Here is a 21,197-nt window from a genome sequence, read left to right as displayed (position 1 = left end):
CCCTCCCTCCTCCAGCTTATGAAGACAGTAAGGCGCACCGCAGAGGGATGGAGCTGTGAGCCTGGTGATGTGCAGAGCTGGTGGGAGCAGCAGGCGCCAGCGCCAGGCCTCGAGGCGGGCACGAAGCTCTGCTCACACAGGTTTCTCTCCCCTGCTCAAAAGAAAGGAGGGCAGGCTGTATTTATTTTTTTCCTTTTCAAGGTACAGTGGCTCATTTCTGTAATTCTGGTACTCGAGGGTTTGAGAGTTCAAGGTTACCTGTGCTTCACAATGAAACTCCCTTTCGACCACCTTTTAACTAGGCTTCTTCTCAGAACCCTGGCACCTGGATTTCCCCTTCATTTAGTGCAGAGCCGATAAACCAACAAAACCTAAAGTGAAGGTGTAGGGGCTCAGGCTTGCTGGTGCACCCCTGCCATCACTGTCAGGCAGGAAGCAGTGCCCAGACTCTGGACACGGGCCCTGGATGAGACCGCTGTGGTCCAGTGTTTCTCTGCCTTCCAAAAGCCTTCACTGAAGCCCGAGTTCCTCCGGGAGCCTGCAGCTGGCCAACACTGCCTTAGACAAGGCCCCACAGCTGTGACCTGGCTGCAAATACAGGGCCTGGGGAAGAGGTGAGGAACAAGGCGAGCAGCAGAATGGGGCCCGGTTGAGCTCCTGATTTAGCACAGATGCCCGGAGCACTGCTGAGTTCTTTAGGAGTCCCGAGGAAGGGGAGCCAGAACCTCTGCTCTCCAGCCCTGCTCTGGCTGGCTACCTGCAGCCTGCCCTCCTCCCCTCCCTGGCGGCCTTGGCCCCCAGCATGCACCTGGCCCTCATACAGAGCCTTCCTTAGGTGTCGCCAGCCAGGGGTCCAGGCCGCCCCCACCTGGTCTGCAGCCCCTCAGCCTGGCCCTCACCACTGCCCCAGGCCCTCGGATGCACTGCTGGGAGCTGCCAGTGTCGGCCGGGCTCCGCTCAAGTCTGGCAGCATGCGCACTTCCACTCACAGGGCCGGGGCGCTGCGGGTCTCTATTTATTTTTCTAATACTGGGAATTTTCTCCATGGATTCATTTTTTTTTTTTTTTTTGTCGGTTGTGGGGCTTGAACTCTGGGCCTGGGCGCTGTCCCTCAGCTCTTCAGCTCAAGGCGAGCCCTCTACCACTTGAGCTACAGCGCCACTTCCGGTTTTCTGGTGGTTTATTGGAGATAGGAGTCTCACAGACCTTCCTGCCCAGGCTGGCTTTGAACCGCAATCCTCAGATCTCAGCCTCCTGAGTAGCTAGGATTACAGGCGTGAGCCACCAGCGCCCGGCTCCATGGATTCATTTTATCTTACTAGCATATGTTGACTAGACAAAGGAGCTTCTTTGTGATAGCCACATAAATGCAGATAGTAGAACGTTCAGCCTCTTGGAAAAAGCATTTTTCTGGAAGAGACCCCATTTATGAAACTTTGGGTCTCGTTCGAGTGCCCAAGACACTGCATTCTCTGGATGCCTCTAGAACCATCCTTCTGGACCTGCACAGGTCCATCTCAGGCGTGTTGGTGAGGAGATATTTCCCAGTGTCCCATCCGGCTCCTGGAGGTGGCGGCCACAGTCAGCAGCAGTGTGCATACGTAGCTGCTCTTCTCACTAGTTAAAAGAAAGAATGGAGCTGGGCACCATAGCTCACGCCTAGCATCCCAGCCACTCAGGAAACAGAGACTAGTGGATCCAACAATGGTGCAGATGTTTCTGGAAGGAATTTTTCAGGTGAGATGAGCATTTCAGTCAGTGGTCTGTGCGTACTGCCGCCGAGGAGGATCCTGCCTCCATGCTGCCTCAGGCACCGGCGTTCTCCCAGCCGTCCTTTCCGCAGCTCTGCCCTGCCGTCTCCGTGTCTGTCACACATGTGCATGCACACGCATTCTCATGCACACTGTCCGTTCTGTTTTCAGTCTAATATGGCTGATTCTACTTGATTGAAGTGTTTGAATCAAATCTATTAGAATTCCTAAGAGTACCCCAATACTCCTTAGTCCCTCCATGACTTGGTGTGTTTACAGTTCTGTTGTGTTAGGTGTGAATGGCCAGATGTCTTCTGACAGAAGATGTGGGTGGCTCAGGGAGGATTATCAGAGTTTTGCAAGGGTCAGTGTGAAAACCAAGGACCAGTTCCCCCCCCCCCCCCCCGCGGTACCCAGTGCCTGTGCCTCAGGGTAGAGCTCGCAAGCACAGGAACGGAACAGATGTGGCCAGAGAGCAGGTAAGAACCTTCTCGGGAATATGTGGTGCTTCCTCCCCCTTGGCCATGGGGCCTGAACTCTGGGCCTGGGCGCTGTCCCTTAGCATTTCAGCTCAAGGGTAGCACTCTACCACCTGAGCCACAGTGCCACTTCCGGCTTTTTCTGCTTATGTGGTGCTTGAGGAATCAAACCTAGGATCTCATGCATGCCAGGCAAGCACTCTACCACTGAGCCACCTTCCCAGCCCATATGTGGTGCTTTTTACTTGCCAGCTGTGTTGGGGAACTTTCTGTACCAGAATCACTTTGTTGAAACACAGCAGGGGCCTCGTGTCTGGATTTCTGGGTCAGTAGGGCTAGGCAGGGTCTGCAGATGGGTGTTTCTACTAGTGTCCAGATGCTGCTGCTGCTCTGGTCCAAGGGCACCCTGGGACACAGCCTGGAAGACTGCTGAAGATCCAGAGAGAACACGCAGGAGGGACGGTATTGTTGGTGACTACAGCAGCACTCACAGAACCCTATCTCAACTATTTCACTGCTCATCTGGGTACCTGATGTGGTTGTGGACACACCCTGCCTTCTCCATCCCGTCCCCCTCTGATGTCACAAGGGGATCCAGGCTGCTAGAAGGCCACTGTTGGGTGTCACCTCCTTCATAAAAGGAGCTCTGCTCCCACCCCGTGCTTTGTGACTTAATTCTAAAATGCCCTGCCTGGGCCTCTGATTGTGTCACTCTTTCTGGGCATCACCCCTCTCTCTCTGGATGCCTGAGATCTTTGACTTCCAAGTTGCTGCTGGAGTGCTTTGCCTCAGAAGCACGGTAACGCACACACCTTTCTCCAGGCTCCTCTTTGATGCAGTCTGAAGATTCCACAGGAAATCGTGGCCTGGTGGCATCCCGGCTGCCCTTGGAGGCAGACAGCCTAAGGAGTCAGCCAGCAGAAAACAGGGGTTCCCCGCTTGGTACTGCCCCTCTCCCCCAGTACTCCCTGTGCCCGCCAGCTGGCCTTGCTCAAGAGGTGTAGGAAGCCCTCCGGGCCTCACCCCCTTCACCAGGATTCAAGGTGATCTTTAGATTGCCATCCATCTCGTGTGTTCCAGCATCCACATGAGATCCAAATCTGGGCTGCAAGTGAAAGATATTTTGTGTTTCTTCAATAGTCAATACACATCATTCCACATTATATCCCCCGTGATAGGACTACTGAGCTCACTAGGGATGATGTTATCATTTCTGTATTTTCAGGGAAAATGTACCCAGCGTGTGCCACAGCCTGGTTGTGGCAATCTGAGCATGATGAAGTGATCATGAGAAGTGACTGGGGATTTGGTGAACAGGCGGGACACCGTCAGAGGGAAATGGCTGGGGCAAGGGGCACACCAGGCACCCGGGCGGGAGGCCAGGGAGGAGATGAGGGAGCTGAGCCTGGGAGCTCTGCGGCTGCCGGATGGCAGCGCGAGGTGAGTAGGTGCGAACCATTGGGAGAGAGTTTACATGGTAAGAAAACAATATTTTGCTGGGTGTGAATGGCTTGAGCCTGTAATCCTAGCTACTCAGGAGGCTGAGATCTGAGGATGGAGGTTCAAGTCTGTGAGATTCTTATCTCCAATTAACTACCAAAAAGCTGGAAGTGGAGCTGTGGCTCAAGTGGTAGAACGCTAGCAGAGGGTACAAAAGCCCAGGGATAGTGCCCAGGACCTCAGTTCAAGCCTCAGGACAGGCACAGAAAATATTTTACTTTCCAAACCAAAATCAGGACTATTGTAAACACTTTGAGTATGTCAATCTGGTGGCTTCTCTTTCACAATATTGTTTCATTTAAAGACTCATTCATGCATTCCTTTGTAGTTGGTCCCTGGCTCATTGCTTGCATTGGTTTGACCTGGTGCTCATGTGTTGGGGTGTGGTCTTCGCTGCAGAGGTGGGGCTCAATGGGAAGGTCTTAGGTCACTGGGGGCATCTGCCCATGGAAGGGGTCAGTTAGGACTCTGTGGGGACAGAGCAGTGTGGCAGGAGCAGGCTGATCCCTGATGTAGCTTCAGGAGATGTCTCCCTCCCCCACTTGTCTGCCAGTGGGCCGCAGGCTGTCCCCCCAGAGGCTGGGGGTGCCACTGGCTCGCCTCGGGCATTCTATTACAGCAAGCAAAATTGGCTAATAGTCTTTTTGCATTACGTTCTTTCCCTAGTTTTTAGTGTTTATTTTATGAAGAATCTTGAGCCCATAGAAAGGCTGAAGAATAATACAGCGAAAACACATCTATTGTTCTTCATACACCAGTTGTAAGCATTTCCCCTTTTTTTCCATCTCCATACAGTGTGTGTGTGTGTGTGTGTGTGTGTGTGTACGTACTGGTGGTGTCCTGGGGTTTGACTTCAGGGACTAGATGCTTTCTCTTAGCCCTTTTGCTCAAGGCTAGTGCTCTACCACTTGAGCCACAGTTCTGCTTTTGGCTTCTTGCTAATTTATTGGATATGTTATATTATTATACATTACATTACATCACATTATTTTTATTGCTAATTTATTGGAGTCTTAACAATTTTCTGCCCTTGCTGGCTTTGAACCTTGATCCTCAAATCTCAGCCTCCTAAGTAGCTAAGGTTACAGGCATGAGCCACCAGCACCTAGCCTATTACCTCTCTCAGTACTGTACTCACAATAAACTTTTAGCCCAGGATCCCTTGGGAAGCACTGGTTCCACCTCCAGACATGGCAGATGATGATATGACAGCTGGAGGTGCAGCAGAATAGTCCAGGGCACAGATCAGCATCTGCAGTCTAAACATCTTGACTCATCTTCGTCTACACAGAACTCTGCCTGGATGTCACAGGAGGCACACAAGGCACCTAGAAGAGCCCTGCTAGCACTGGAAGGTGCATCTAATGTCTACTGCTGTGTAACAGTGACATGACTGGGTGCTGTTCTCTGAAGTACCCAGGCATTCAAACCAAACAGGAATGGCCGCAGTGGAGGAGGCACAGTAAGTAAGGATGGAGAGCAGAAAGGGAAGAGGGCATTTCACAGTGCGAAAGATTGCATCAAGGGAGTAAAGAGGTGTTTGCATCGCTGTCTGGCCCCCTGGGGCCCCTAGTAGGTTCTTGTCAGTAATGGGTGTGGTAGTTTCCCACTACTATGACAGAATACCTGAGACAACCAGTTTATAAAGAAGAAAGGTCTATCACTTAGCTGAGTGATACTGGAGTTTGAACTCAGAGCTTCATGCTCGCTAGGCAGTCTCTACTGCTAAGCCATGACAGCCCTTTTTTGCATCATGTTTTTTTTTTTAGGTCTGAGACTGGGACTTGAACTCAGTACCTGATGTTTTCAGCTGGTGCTGTAGCACTTGAGCCATGCTGCTAGCCCTATGCACTTATTATTACTACTACTACTATTATTATTGCCAGTCCTAGGGCTTGAACTCAGGGCCTGGGCACTGTCCCTGGGCTGCTTTTGCTCAAGGCTGGCGCTCTACCACTTGAGCCACAGAGGCACTTCTGGATTTTTCTGTTTATGTGGTGTTGAGGAATTGAACCCAGGGCTTCATGCACGCTAGGCAAGCACTCCAGCACTAAGACCCATTTACAGCCCACTGATTATTTTGGAGATAAGATCTCCCCGCTTCTTGCCCAGGCTTTCATCCTGACTGAGCTCCAGTCTTGACCTGTTCCTTTGTGTTGAAATGGAGTTTTAGGACTTTTCTACCTGGGTTCTCTGTGAACTGTGATTCTCCCATTCTCAGACTCTCCAGTAGCTAGGCTCACAGACATGTGTGCTGGTGCCCTGCTTGGAGAGGTTTTGACTCAGTATTGGAAGGGCCCAGCCCCCTATAAGGGCACACCCCTTCCCAGCAGCACGAAGCTGAGCACCAGTCATGGAACACGCGGCCTCTGGTGGAGGTGAAGAATGAGTGCTGAGCGTTCTGGGAGGGTCTTGGTCGTGGCGAGGGTGACTGCAGTTCCCCACTTCCTGAGGCTGCTCTGCCTGCCCAGCCAGGCCCCCTGAGGCAAGCCCAGGAGCTGCTCCCAGCTCCAGGGGATGTGAGCCAGCCACTGTCAGGTTGAAGGCTCATCACCAGCGTGGCATGGAGACTCAGTGCTCAGGAGGCTGAGGCAGGAGGGCCTAGAGTTCCAGGCTCACCTGGCCTACATAGCCAGACCTTGTCTCCAAGAATAAATAGTGAACCATTCAAAGCAGACTGCAGACATCTGTTTGTACTCGGAACTGCTGATGAGAAAACCACGTGGTTTGCTTTAGGACGGGCTGGAGGAGCTCAGAGGAGAGGTGCTTGCTTTTGCTGGGCAAAGTCCTCTGAAAGGGGCCACCTGTGCCCGTGTCGGCCAGTTACTCCACTTAACCACGCTTAACCGCTAGTCTGGGAGTTGTGTCTCAGTTCTTAAACAATCTGCTAAAGCAAGGGGTCCAGAACGCAGTCATCTCCGGTAAGCACCGGTTCAGGCTAGAGCCCCACCTTCCCGTGGGCTTGGGGGCTGACCCGACAGGGGTGTTCAGCTTCCTCCAGCGTAGCTTCCTCCCGCGGGGCCGAGCCCCAGCCGGGGCTCCACCACCTGCCCTGGGTCACCTAGGACATCGGCAGTTCCCTCTGCAGCCACGCGGGGCGCTGTGGTGCAGGGCGGCGTGGAGGCTCAGGTGCCCCGCCCCCCGTGCCTGCACCTCACCTGTCTGCCCTGGCTTATCCCCCACTGCTCCCAAGGGCGACACAAACATTTCAGCTGCACTGCCCAGATCCAAGAGATGGAAATGAAGCTGACACTCACAGTAAACCGCCGGAAGACGGTGGGAAGCCTGGATGACAGTACCTGGGCCTCAGTTTCCCCCCAGGCCCTCCCTCCACCGAGGTCCCCTCATGTGTGGCCGCCCCGCAGGGGTGTCTGGTGTAGCGTGAGGAAAAGATTGGGTGCAAAGGCCTCGCAGGGGCCTCGCGGGGGACAGACCAGCTGCAGCAGTAGCGCTTCAGCGGCTCTGGAGAAGTTGCCCGGCCTCCAGCCTCCTCAGGCAGGGGTTGCTGGTACTTGCTTCTGTTCTTAAACCCTCTGGGCTTTAAGGCCCTCCGGACCTGGGTTCGAGCTCAGCTTCATCACTTGGCAGTTGTGTGTCTTTAGGAAGCCATGAGTCTCATGTGGGGATAAACAACTGCAGAGTGAATGAAAACCCGGAGAGGCCCACATCTCACTCCAGGCCCTGAGCACGAGGCTCAGTTGCTGCATTTCTCTACTTGGCTCAGCGTGCCGCCAGGAAGCCCGCCCTGGCCGCTGCCCTGTGCTCCTTAGCAATGCTGTGTCGTTGGGCCGGGGGCTGCACCCAGCACCCAGCAAGCACAGAATAAGAAAACCTCTCTGCCACACTGGCCAAAATGCACAGACCCCAGGGCCTTCCAGAATTTTTCCTTTTCAGGATTTCAGGTTTCTGTAAAAACCAAGATGTGGGAGAAATGTGATTAAATCCGGGTCTTTCCGATAGTAAGCACTTGCCTGCGGGAACCCCATCAGACTGCCTCCCAAGAAGCAGCATACAGGTAAGACACACGTACTCAACGCAATTTGGCTTTCTTCATTCAATCAAGAAGCTTATCCAGGAGCAGAGCACCTGCCTAGCAAGCACAAACCCTGAGCTCAGTTCCAGTGTGGGACCCTATCAAAAACGGAAAAAAAGGAAGCGTATCAAGCCAAGATCATTACTTGGTGCACACCGGTAATCGCAGCACTCAGGAGGCTGAGGTAGGAGGACCGTGGGTTTAAAAGTGGGCTGATGTAGGCACCAGTGTAAAGGGGCTTAACTGCTTTGCTGAGAAACCTGGCCCCTTACTTGGCCCACAGCTGAGCTGGGGGCAGGATAAAGGGAGCACGCTAGCCGTCTCCTCTGCTTTGTACCTATGTCCGATGCCCTTGGCCATTCTCTCCTGCAGCCGCTGTACAGCTGTTGTGGCGTCCAGGAAGGACCTGGTCCACCAGCCAGCTGTCAGCCTCTGACCAGGCTGGGACTTGGGAGTGTTTTAACTATGCAAACCTGTCCCCAGCCCCAGTCCCTGTCTCCTCAGGGAAGAGCTAAAGATGCAGCAGAGCGCTGCCCAGGCCACATGGGAAACCTTACTCTGCCCCATGTCTCTTCATTTGGCATACAGAGGCAGGCGGCCGGACCTCAGGTGGAACGCCTGGAGCTTCAGCCTGGGTCTGAACCCTGGCTTCACCCACACAGGTGAGCAGAAGGAGCAGAAAACCTAAGTCTTGTGCTGAGGAAGGCCCCTGACTCAGGGGTTTTGCAGCTGAGCGTCTGGAAGAGGGTGTGGGAGGTAAGGAGAGAGCACCGCTGTCCTCAGGGCTCCTTACCCAGGGCGGGGAAACAAGGATGCAGAACTGAAGCACGCAGGGCCCAGCTTGGTCTTCCCAAGAGACAAGAGGCCTCTGCCTCCCATTTCAACCCAGAAGCCCCAGCGTGTGCAGGAGCAGGGTCTCAGCCACCGCCTGGGCCCTGGAACCACCTGCCTGGGAGGCTTAAGCCCAGGACTAAGTGGAGCCTCATCCCCAGGATTCATGAAAGCCCAACTGTGCAACTAGAGCTGGTCACGAAGTCGGCGCTTCAGAGCAGCAGGACGTGCTTCTGGGAAGGACTCCAGCCCTGGAGGAGAGGGAGTCTTTTCTTCCTCTTCATTCACCTCTACCTCCAGCACCACGGAGAACTGAGACACAGACAGGTGGGTTTTGTGAGCTGCACCTTCTTTTAAAATAAATTGATTACCTGGCCACACAAGGAAAGGTGGAATTGCTCATTTTTCTGTTTCTTGCCTTGGCGTTACTGTAGCTGCTGCTGGTAGCCATGGAGACCCGCAGGGGCGTCAAGTCTTAGCTCGCACAGTTGGAGGCGGCCCTGGAGTTATTCTGATCCGGGCCTTCTTAAAATGGAACTTGTCTAAAACTGGGATAAACAGGCGCTGGAGCCCTCAAACTTTTGCCTTGCTTTGATTTTGTTTTCCTGTCTGTCTTTTCTGCTTACACTGAATCTAGTAATGCATCAAGACCTGGTTCTGATGGCATCCATAAAAATCCTAACCCTGGCTTGGCCTGTCATCCTAGCCACTCAGAAGACTGAGATCTGAGGATTGCGGTTTGAAGCCAGACCAGGCAGGAAGGTCCACGAGACTCTTATCTCAAATAAAACTACACAGAAAAAGCCTGAAGTGGTGCTGTGGCTTAAGTGGTAGATGCTATCCTTGAGCAAAAGAAGCTCAGAGACAGAGCCCAGGCCCCAAGCAAAATGAAAGTAAGAATAACAACAAATGCCTAATGCTAGGCCTCTGTGTGGCTGCCAGAGGCGGGAATCTAAATCATCCAAGAGAGGGGAAGAGGGAAAAATCCCCCAACGAGAAAAACGAGAGAATTTCATCAGCTTATATAAACGGAGAGACGGACCTGACCTGACAGCATTTATCCACTCTTTCCTGCCCTCACAGCCCTGGTGGGGCCAGCTTTGTAGTTTGGGGAGGTAGCAGAGCCTGTCAGAGATGGGGCCTTGTGGGCGGTGAATGTCCCTCAAAGGAAACCTCACTTCTGCTCATGCCCAAAGCACCGTGGCACGTGGGTCATGACTGTAACCTCAGACCTTAGAATTGCGAGGTGAGTAGCAGACGTTTCTCGGTCATCTTTCAGGAGCAGCGGGCCGCCTGGCCGGGGCTGAGAGACCACTGCACGTGCCTCGCCACCTCGTCTTGCTGTCCCTCACATCTAGGATCCGGGTGGGTATGACTGCGTCAGCTCAGGGCCTCTGCCCGCACCTGGCCCAACGGCCCTGAGAAGTGTGTGAGGCTGGACAGGAGCGGGGTGAGCCGGCAGAGCGGCATCACAGGGGCAGAGTGGCAAGGCCCATACCCGGCCCACACGAGGCTGGACCACTTCATCCAGGTTGCTCTCAGACAGCCGGCGGGTAGAAGGACTAACAGCCATGTACACAGAAGGCGACTAAAAACCCATTCTTTCCAGGAGGCGCATAGTCTGAGGCAGAAGTCAGGCACCAGTATTAGTTTGCCAGAGGTCTGCCTCAGCCTTTTCACCCCTTTTAAAAGCCCTTCATGCAAAGCAAGAGCTGTGGTCTTGAAAGACAGGCTCCAAAGTCGGGTTCTCTTGTCCTGAGGTGGACTCAGGCTTCACCTATTTACTTGTCCCTGTTGGGTTACAAATAGTTATTTTTCCCCTTTCCACAATTACTGAAGCCGCAATACTAGTGAAAATAGCATCCGTGGTGGGGCCCAGGCAGAACTCGGGACCGGCCACCCTTCCTCCACAAAGCGCGTGGGTCTGGTCCGCAAAGTGGCCCCGTGGGAGATGCAGCACGGCGTCTGGAAGAGGTTTGATTTCAGGTAGCTCTCACTTTTTTTTGCGAATAAAAAACGAAATTCTAGAGACCTAAGAAGCTTTTGTTTTTCTGACAATACTGGGTTTAAACTCGGGGCTTGTGCGTATGAAGGCAGGTGTCCCACCAATGCATGCCAGCCCCAATTCTGAGCATCTCAAATGCCAACAAATTCTGACTCCCTGGGGGAGAGGGTTGAGAGAGTGACAGAGGGAGGAGGGGGTGAAGGTGCTGGGTACCTCGTATGCCAGTACAGAAATATCACAATGAAAACCATGTGCTAATAAAAAGAGATCATAAACTTCTGACCCCTTATGACCTTTGTTGTTTGGAAGCCGTGGCAGGGGAGGCCAGGAAGGCCGGGAAGGAGGCTGCGGCGACTGACCCGCTGCTCTCCGGCACCATCAGCCCTCCCGCTGCGCCTCAGTGTCTGTGCCATACCAGAGCGCTGACAGGAACGTCATATTAAAACCCACAGGACTCCCACGGCACCTGAATTCCAGATACATAGCAATTTTTAGTATGTTCTGTGCAACAACCAGACAGCCTGGACTTGTGCCAACTCCAGGCACCAATGCACACACAAGTGGGCTGCCAGAGAAGCCCAGGGTAACTCCCATCCCACACGCCATGCGCCCCTACTACCTTGGGCCCTGGGGGCCCTGCCCCTGAATGAAGGTACCCCAGGCTAGCGCTCTACTACCCTGAGCCACAGCTTCATTTCCAGCTTTTTGGTAGCTAATGGGAGATAAGAATCTCATGAACTTTCTTGCCCAGGCTGGCTATGAGTCACAATCCTCAGATCTCAGCCTTCTGAGTAGGATTACAGGCCTGAGTCACCAGTGCCCACCCAGCTCACTCTTTTTATTCTTTTTAAAGGTGAAGGTAACATGATAGAATGTAAAATAAAATAGATTTTGGAGTTATGAAAACTGAGCTCAAGGGGCTGGGAAGGTGGCTCAGTGGCAGAGCGCTTGCCTCGCATGCATGAGGCCTTGGGTTCCATTCCTCAGCACCACATACACAGAAAAAGCTGGAAGTGGGTGTTGTGGCTCAAGTGGTAGAGTGCTTGCCTTCAGCTGAAGAGCTGAGGGACAGCGCCCAGGCCCAGAGTTCAGGCCCCATGACTGACAAAAACAAAAAAAAACAAAAAAGAGCCCAAAGAACTGAAGCGAGTTAATATAGGCCAGGTGAGCGTAAGATAACAGTTCAGTCTGTCTTCGTAGTGGGCATACAGATCTAAGCTTGGCATGAGGAGAGCAGGCTAAGAGCTGCCTTCTTGTTTCTTCTCCTTCCCTGCTTTCCCTCCCCTGCCCTGAACCCCTTCTTCATCCCGGCTTCTCACCCCTCCTCTCATTCCAGAAGAGCCAGCGTCCATCCCTCCTTGTGAGAGGAAGTCTCCCACCCCAAGTCTACACTAATGACTTCCTGCCTGATGACTTTAGCTTGCCAGGGAGGAGGAGGTTCTCGAGTGGGCTTTGCTGGGCTGGCAGGCGTGGGTAAGGGAGTATTTTGGGAGTGAAGGAGGCTTTACTTAGGGACCCACGAAGACTTCCCAAACAGATGGCTCCTCCGGGGGCCTGGACCATTACGGAAGTCATTTTGCTTTTCTTTTACACTCAGGGTTCAAATAAAGTCTCTGAGACACTTGGTTGGTGGAGATTTTAAATCACAAGCTTGATTTGATGCCCTCCAATACAGTTCTTAAGGAAGACTAGGTAGAAATAGTTGACAGTTGAGAGAAGAAATTGCATTTTGGTAAACCAATGTGTTCTTTATGTGCTTTCATTACCAGGTGAATTGCTCCAAGTCATGCAATAAATGATGATTACATTTCTAAGAGTTGCCATCATTTTCTAGGTGAGATTTCACACCTCCTTTGAGGGAGACATCAGGGTGCCCCGGGCTCCTTGCTGTTCCTGGAAGGGGAGGCCCTGCAGGGCCCCGCAGGTGTCAGGTCAGATACTGTGAGGGGACGCATGGGGAGATTATTGGGGTCTCTGACCTTGACCCAAGGGTGTGAGGAGGAGGGCAACTCTAACTTCTCTCAGGAGAAGGATTGTCAAATTCCTGCAACTGGAAATGACAAGGGCAGAAGCAGAAGGGGTTTGTCTGTGACAAGGAGACCCTACAGAAATTCCCAAGTGATGTTCATAGAACTGCGTTGGATAGTACCATGGACGTGTTACTATTTTACATACAATTCGATTACAAATTCTTAAAATTTATAAGACATTAAAATAATCTTCTAATAAAATCAGCCTTCAGTATAAGGAATCTAAATTTCTTATCTTGTACACTTCTAAATAAATAACTTTGATCTGCAACCATTGAAAATATTACAGTTCATGATAGACAAGTCAAACAGTATTGTAGGCGAAAACAACTTAAAAAACACACGGAACTGAAATGATAGAGAAACCATAATTAAATGTGGCATTGGGAGAAGTGAATGCATGCTCAGGAACATACATTCAGCCTCTACAAAAAGCCCTTTAAGATTCCGTGGCCTAAATAAATAAGCAGAAGCAGGCAGGGAGGTACTGAGCCGGCCAGTCACAATGTAAATCCATGTCTCCCTTTTCCTTTCTGATGATGCCGACAGAAAAACACTTGCTAAAAAACTATAGTTCATGTTTGTTTGCTTTTTTAAGTGCTGCCTAAGATATAAAAAGTCAAAGCAAGGCTTCCTAGATGTCAGGCTACTGTACCTTACTGAAGGAAAGGCCACTGAATGAGGAATTTAAATAAAGCGACACTGGCCTATGTGAATAAGGTATAATTGAATTTCTGCTTAGACCACCAACTAGGGTCTAAATCAAGCCACGATAGAATGCACATCAAACAGATTAGAGATCTGCAAAACTGAATTACAGATGGTGGTTTGATTTCACTTGCTGAAGCCCTGGTTTCTTTTATGTGGACATCCAGTGTGAATTTTATCCTTCGCATGATGGTATTCCAGTCCGCAGAGTCTCAGAACACACTAGGTGCTCAGTGAGTGGTTTGCTGGGTGGAAAAGGGTCCAGCACTCAGGGCGTCACGTGGAGTCCATGGGGAATTCCTGCCTGGGACTCAGGGAACTCCTTAGTCTTGCCTTCAGGCCTATGGTTAATTCTTGGCACATCAATCAAGTTAACTGCCACACATCTGTCTGTCTCTCATGTTGGGGCCACTATTTCTATAGTTCATCTAAGCCTTCTTCAAAGATTTGTGCCTGCACATCATAGTCAAGTTAAAAGAATAAAGATAATCTTTGTTACTATGGGCTCAATATTTGCTTATAGGAACTGAAGCCCACGCACAGGTGTACATATAGACACCTGTACACACAGCCATTTTACAAATGGAGAATGAAGTCTGGAACAATGCAAAAGCCAAAATTACACAGCTTCCAAGGCTAACTAAAAGATGACACTGAAACCATAAGGTAACTTTTTGGTGACATACCAGCTTATTGCGTGAGAAAGTGAAGTGACAGCTACAACCAGCAAGTGAGCAGAAGGTCGTGGACGGCCACTGACAAGGGGTCTGAGCGCCGTGTGGCCACTTGTGCACAGTGCCCCGCAGCCCCGGGGCAGCCGGCGGCGGGCCTGTGTCCCACGCACCACTCCTGTCCTCACACGGCCATTCTCAGGCCCTTCGGATCGCCCTTCCCAGCCGCTCTTTCTGACGTTCTTGGGAAGGGGGCATTTCAGAACTGAAACAAAAGCTGTTCAGGAAGTTTTGCATTTCATTCTCACGGCCAGCAAGCCTGTCCCTGCTGACAGGTCCTAGGAGAGGTAGATCCAATGTTTGACTTCTGCCATTCCCTGAAGGAACTTGGTGTAATAGAAGTCCATGTTGTCTGCAAAGTCCGTACAGACGGGTGACTCCATGTCACCAAAAGTGCAGTAGAGCGCTGTGCCGCCCATGCTGAGCAACACCGTGGCTACACACAGCAGGAGCAGTAAGATACAGGAGCCGCCTCCAGCTTCATCTGCAAATGAGAGGAGGGAGGAGGTGTGGTCACCGCAAGGCAAACCGAGAGAGGAAGGCCAGCTTCACACTAGCGCAGCTCCTGAGACCCCACAGCGTCAGAGGCAATGCTGCTCATTTCCTTTTAGAATGACGGCCTTGAGTCCCTCTCTCCTAAGTCAGTGACTGTGTGGCACAGGTGGCTAAGTGAAGTGGCCTGAGAATCCCACACCTGGGTTCTTCTCACTCAGGCCAAGAGAGCGGCCAACATGGGCAGCTGCGGGTGGAGGAGGCTGGGGCGGGCCACACAGGTGCAGGCCTCCCGCAGCATCACAGCTCTGCCCGGCACAGCCAGGCAGCTTCATCGCCCTGAGGCAGCTGCTTCACACTTGCGAGAAACACTCCGGCAGGTTCTTGGCCGTATGTCTACTTGCCCTGATTTACCCGAGCCCTGGAGAAGCCTGTATCTGCACCCACACAACGGCCCTGTTGGCTGCAGCAGGCGCCTGAGTGTACGCCTGAAGAGAGCCGAGCCACGGCAGCAGGCTCCCCTCCGGGAGGCACTCTGCCCCGGCACAGACCGCTCGTGAGTGCGTGTGTGCACGAGCTACCCACACGAAGCACGAGTTTTATCTGGTCACTATAAAGATGACAAAAACAGAAGGTCATATAAAACGAAAGAAGAAGAAAGGGCATGAAATGAGTTCTCAATGCTGAGGACTACAGGCTGAGGAGTTGGATTTGGTTTACTTATTTGTGCAGAACTGTTGCAAAATAATTTAAGATGGTTTCCTTTTTAAAATGTGTCTCCCAAAGAAGATAAAGCAACCAGGCTTCTAAACTCCTTACAAATCTCGTAGGCAAAGCCCACGTCATGCGGCGGTGTTAGGGTCAGTGAACACTGCCGTCAGCACTGCTGGGCCCGGCGGGGGTTACCTGGACCCAGGTGGTCCTCTGCTTCCTGGAACCTCACTCTCCGCTTGGACGGCCTCTGCGGCATTTGGGCGGGACGCGGTCCTGCAGAGCCAGTCCTCTTCTTCAGTATGGAGACCAGCCCCTCCGCCGGGACAACCTGGCAGGGGCAGAAGAACGGGAGGGGCAAGTATCAACAATATTCCTCATGGAACCACAACAGGCCAATTTGATTCAACAGCAACTCAGGTTTCTTTTTCTAGGAGATATATCTACTTTTTTTTTTTTTGGTTGGTCGTGGGGCTTGAACTCTGGGCCTGGGCGCTGTCCCTCAGCTCTTCAGCTCAAGGCGAGCACTCTACTGCTTGAGCCACAGCGCCACTTCCAGTTTTCTAGTGGTTTATTGGAGATAAGAGTCTCACGGAGTTTCCTGCCCAGGCTGGCTTTGAACCAAGATCCTCAGATCTCAGCCTCCTGAGTAGCTAGGATTATAGGCGTGAGCCACGGGTCCCCAGCAGATGCATCTACTTTCTATAGAAAAAATTTACAATGCCCCAAATCTAACAGGGTTAAAACCTTCACTTCTGTGCGGGTGACATAGCCCCCACAAAACCCTGGGTTCTCCTGAGCCCTGACCCGACCCAAGGATCGGGCCCCAGGTGACACTCAGGCCAGTGGCGGTGGGGGGGGGGTGCGGAGCTGAGGCTCCCCCGGGAGCATTGCTGAACCGACCACACATTGCTCTGTGTAGTGTCACCAGGCTGCGTCTTACTTAAAACAAGGCAGAAGCTCAACCCGCTTTTCCATTCATCAGCAGATTTTAAGAAATAAACGTGAAACTTCAGATATCTTTAATACCGAGTTGTGTATACCTGGAATCCCACTTACTCAGGAGGCAGAGATCAGGAGGATCATAAAAAGGAAGCAAGACTCAGTCTCAACAAATGAGCCAGGTATGATTCCAGTGACATGGGAAACCCTGGATAGCAGAATGCAGTCCAGGCTGGCCAAGGGGAAGCACAAGACCTATCCCAAAAGAGCAGCAGAGCGCCTTTCAAAAAGCAAGGCCTTGAGTTCAAGCCTCAGCATGTGTGTGCAAGTATGTACACACACACACAACTTTTAACATCAAAAGACTACGGAGAAAGTAACAGAACTTACTAAGTAATGTTCTATACTCAAAATATCTTGGGGACTTCTCTTAGAATTTCTCTTAGAGCTGGTTTACTATAGAGACATTACTTTGTATGCACAGGTTGGCAAACTATAGACCAAGGGAAGAGACCTGCTTTTTTTTTTTTTTTTTTTGTTTGAGACAAGGTCTTGCTACAGAAGCCCAGGATGACCTCCAACTCTCCATTCTGCCTAGCCCCCGAGTGCTGGGATTACAGGTGTGTATTACCCTGCCTGGTTTGGTTGCCTATTTTTGTAAGTAAAATTTAATTAGAAACCAGTCAAGCCTAAAGCCTAAAATATTCAGAATTTGACCCTTTACAGAAAAAGCAAGCTAACACGTCTTTAACCTCCTACCCCCAATGCTATCTCTTTCTACACTGCCTTCTAGTTTTCATTTTGGCCACTTCTCTCTAGCTTACATCCTACCTCTTATTTAAAAACAAAGCTGAAACAAGGGAAGAGGTGACTGTTCAAAAAGAAATGAACTCGTTACCTGACCTATGTAACTATAATCCTCTATATGTCACCTGAACAATAAAATAGATAAAGCAGCAAAGCTGGAAGCTCAGCACTCTGGGAAAAGGCAGTAAGATTTTGAGTTCAAAGCCAGCCTGGGCTACAGAGCAAGACCCTGTATCTCAAAAAAAGAAAAAAACCAAAGTAATTCAGGAGCTGAAAGAGAGGAAGACGGAAGGAAACAGGCTCGGGGGCTAGAGGCTGCGCCAGGGCCTCTGCGCAGCGGGCTCAGCACAGAGGTGACGCAGTTCACGTCCCGCTCGCTCTCCACCGTCTGTGGGTGATGACACAGGAGAAGCCTGGGCCGCACGCTGGACGGCAGCGACTTGCAGCCTCAGAGCACTCTCGGCGAGGACTGCCTGCAAAGGCATCATGATTCCAGTTCCAGCCAACAATCTCACACTGTGCTGTGCAAAAATATTACAGGTTCCATTAGTTTTTTTTTTTATAATTCAGGGCTTTTAGGGCTAAGCAACTCCAGATGGCCTTCCCACAGGGCTTCTGACAACACAGGTCTATAGAAACCATTATCCTAAAAAATCAATAAACCAGCAATTTAGTCTTTTTATAGGAACTGCATATTTAAGATGTCCTTATTCCGAGAAAACTACTTTAATGACACCAGAATGTCAAGCACAAATATGTAAAATAGTCTTAAAGGGCTTGTTCACACAACACTAAAAACAAATCATCTTACAAGAGGGAAAGAAATCTTAAGTTTCTAAGAAGCAAAGGATTGAAAATGGAAGTTAAACAATATATTGCCACTGAGATATTATCATTATCCATTTTCCCTGCAAGACATATGTATTCACCATATGTATTCTGAGAGGGCGGAATTTTTGTTTGCTTATTTTCATGATGTGGTGTTGTTCTTTGTCTAATTTTGTTTTTAACTCTTGGGCTCAAGTGATCTTCCTATCTCCTAGGGATGACAGATATATCCCACTACCACTACTGCTAGACATTAGGGGAGATTTGAGGATTTGGTGTTGCTGGGATAGAATTCAGGGCCTTGTGCATGCTAAGAAAATGTTCTACCATTGAGCGATACATCTAGCTGTTTTAACTTAAAATTAATCCTATTTAACCAGTTCTGAAAGGCTGGGATGGTACACAGATTTAATATCAGCTACTTGGTAAGTGCAGACTAGGAGGATCATAGTTCAAGGTCAGTCAAACCTTTTTTTTTTTTTTTTTGTCCATCATGGGCCTTGAAATATGGGCCTGGGTGCTGTCCCTCAGCTCTTCAGCTCAAGATTAGCCTTCTACCACTTGAGTCACAGCGCTACTTTCAGTTTTCTGGTGATTAATGGGAGATAAGAATCTTATGGGGACTGGGAATGTTGCTTAGTGGTAGAGTGCTTGTCTAGCATACTTGAAGCCCTGGGTTTGATTTTTCAGTACCATATACACAGAAAAAGCCAGAAGTGGCACTGTGGCTCAAGTGGCAGAACACTAGCCTTGTACAGAAAATTTCAGGGACAGCACACAGGCCCTGATTTCAAGCCCCAAGACTAACCCCAAAAAAAGTTTCATGGAGTTTCCTGCCCGGGTTGGCTTTGAACTACAATCCTCAGATCTCAGCCTCCTGAGTAGCGTGACAGGCATAAACCACCAGCGCCTAGCTAGTCAAGCCATTTTTTAAGGCAGAAAATTAGTGAGACCCCCATCTCAACAAACACGTAGGGAGTATTGTGTTCATGTAATCTCAGCTACTGGGCACAGGCAGGAGCAGGAGGACTGCAGTATGAGACTGGCTCCCCAGGCAAAAATGCAAGACTGAAAATTCCCCAAGGGCTGATGGCGTGGCTCAGCGGTAGAGAGCTGGCCAAACAAAGGCAGGGCCTTGAGTTCAAACTCCAGTACTGTAAGGAAGAGAAAACAGAGGCAGGATGGGCCCCAGAGCCTCACTGCTGTGCAGTACTTATCTTTGTGATTTGAATTTTGAATCTGTAAAATCAGGAAACAAATACGAACTAAACCAAGTGACATTAGGGGTGTGGATAACAGGTGCTGGCAGGCTGAGAGGCTCAAAGGACAACACTCAGGCATAGAGCTGGATGTAGGCCAACAGTGGTTCAGCCCGGCCCAGCTTCTGCTCAGCCTCAAGGGGTCTCTGTCTGCGGTGTGAATCTCACCAGGTCCCTCCGTATTTGCTATGGCTGACAATGAACTTGGGAACCTTTTTCGGGTGTGTGTGTGGGGTTGTGACAGTATTGTTGGTTGAATCTGGTGTCATCTGAGCCATGATTTGGGCAACATTTTGAAAGAGAAAGGCAAAGTGAAAAATCACAGTAATGTGGGATAGATTTGTTCTGACCTCTTCCTTAATTCTTGCTAAAAAAAAAAAAAATCAACCCGCATTCTTTTTTCCTTCCTTCCTCACAGAGGCCTCTGCGGTGTGAGCCGGGGCTGAGCCGCTCCCGAGTCACTCCTTCATGCATCTTCCTTGGTGTTCCTTTTCTGTCTGTGTGGTCCCTGACACACATGGATGGAGCAAGGGCCACGGAAGCCAGCTGAGGACAGGACCCGCCAGCCAAGGGGGCGTAGCTTATTTTTGAGACGGGGTTCTTGGACCTGCCCTTAATCAAGACTTCTTACTCGCCTCCTAGGGCAGTCAGACATCCAGAACTTAAGGAGCAACTGTGCCAGCCACAGTGCACCTTACTCCATGACTGAAGGGCAGGTAAGCCCAAGCTCCATGATGGTCCCGCTGGGTCAGCTCTAAAAGAAGCCAAATGTTTCTAAGGAAAATGGGTCATAGCAATGTGTCTCCTCCACACTACTCTCTAAAGGTGTATGTATGTGTGTACGTATAAACACACATGTATAATATGTATAGTATATATGCATATGTAATATGTATAGTGTATATAATATATAGTGTACATATATATCTATATGTATGGTGTAGATGTATATAATATATACAGCCTGCCTGTTACCACTGTCTACATTAAATGATAAAGAATTTTAATCTTTGGTATATATGTTTATTTGTGGTGCTAGAATCAGACCCAGGGCCCAAACCTATGCTCAAAAAGGTAAAAGATAATTTAAATCTCAAAAACAGAGCTTCAAAACTAAATTTGTTTTCCACTTACTTCAATTAGCAAATTGCCTTCCTAGCCAAACAAAATACACCAAGCTCTTCCACTGAGAACACAAAGCAAGTCTGTGCTGTAATTAATGTAATTGCTATGGGTGCTCTGTGAATAAAAGCGTGCTTGAAGGGAAGCCATCTGGGAAGCCTTCCCCATCTGCAGGAACATGACTCTTCCAACTCTACCCTTCCCCTCAAACCTCCACTGGCGTCTTACATAGAATCTGCAAAATGAGCTTGTTATAAAACCAAGTTATTGCTAGGTGCAGGTGGCTCTTGCCTGTGATCCTAGCTACTCAGAAGGCTGAGATCTGTGGACTGAGGTTCAAAGCCAGCCTGCTCAGGAATTCCTTGAGATTCTTATCTCTATTTAACCAGCAGAAACCCAGAACTGGAGCTGTGGCTCAAAGTAGTAGAGAGCCAGCTTTGAGCAAAAAAGCTCAGGGACAGCACTCAGGCCCTGAATTTAAGCCCCATGACCAACAAACAAAACAAAACAAAACAAAAGCACAAGTTATTTTACAAGTTTACTGGAGAAGCAATCCCTAATATGAGCAAGAAAACATTCAGAACACACTGTTACTAAAAGTGCTTCACATACTTTGTTTCCAACTATTCTGAGAACTAACCATTCATAAATTCATCTATGAGCACATCAAACATGCCTTAAAATGCCAGTGATTTCACTGCACAAGTGTAAGCCAAGGTGAGCGCTAGCATTCCTCACTTAAAGAGCAAGTGATGGGCTGGGCCACGGCACCACACAAAGTAAACCAGGCCGGACTACAAGCTAAGTACAATGTTTTCCATTTCACAGTAGGAACTTTAGCCCCACAGGCGTGAGCACTGTCAGTCTTCACAACGCTCCTTCTCAGGCTCCATCAGCCCCCATTTCTGGAGGCAGAAGCCACCTCAAGGTCGCAAGCAACTACCTGAGAGTGCTGCTCAGTAATGAGC

The 21,197-nt window shown here is 50.2% G+C and overlaps 1 protein-coding gene and 1 long non-coding RNA gene across 5 annotated transcripts in view; one reads left to right on the top strand and one right to left on the bottom strand.

Annotated features, from left to right (window-relative positions):
• Nucleotides 1–2,799: 2,799 nt before the first annotated feature.
• On the top strand, nucleotides 2,800–8,121 carry LOC138827588 (uncharacterized). Of its 2 annotated transcripts, XR_011372136.1 has the most exons (4): nucleotides 2,800–3,029; nucleotides 4,397–4,490; nucleotides 5,022–5,192; nucleotides 7,625–8,121. It is a non-coding gene; the product is annotated as an uncharacterized lncRNA (long non-coding RNA). The 2 variants fall into 2 exon arrangements; XR_011372135.1 differs by lacking the exon at nucleotides 2,800–3,029 and having other exon boundaries at nucleotides 3,724–4,490.
• Nucleotides 8,122–12,225: 4,104 nt separating this feature from the next.
• Nucleotides 12,226–21,197, bottom strand: part of Cnst (consortin, connexin sorting protein) — a 63,741-nt gene continuing 54,769 nt past the window's right edge. For all 3 annotated transcript variants that reach the window (XM_070023192.1, XM_070023191.1, XM_070023190.1), the window contains exons 10-11: nucleotides 15,467–15,602; nucleotides 12,226–14,552 (exon numbers count right to left, since the gene is read on the bottom strand). In XM_070023192.1, coding sequence (XP_069879293.1) covers nucleotides 14,347–14,552; nucleotides 15,467–15,602 — 342 coding nt within the window. In that variant the 3' untranslated portion in view covers nucleotides 12,226–14,346. The remainder of the gene's footprint in view (nucleotides 14,553–15,466; nucleotides 15,603–21,197) is intronic.

Source organism: Dipodomys merriami, unplaced genomic scaffold, assembly GCF_024711535.1.
Source record: "Dipodomys merriami isolate MVZ:Mamm:240054 unplaced genomic scaffold, mDipMer1.0.p SCAF_158, whole genome shotgun sequence".
NCBI lineage: Eukaryota > Metazoa > Chordata > Mammalia > Rodentia > Heteromyidae > Dipodomys > Dipodomys merriami.
This window is presented reverse-complemented; position numbering and strand designations above follow the sequence as displayed.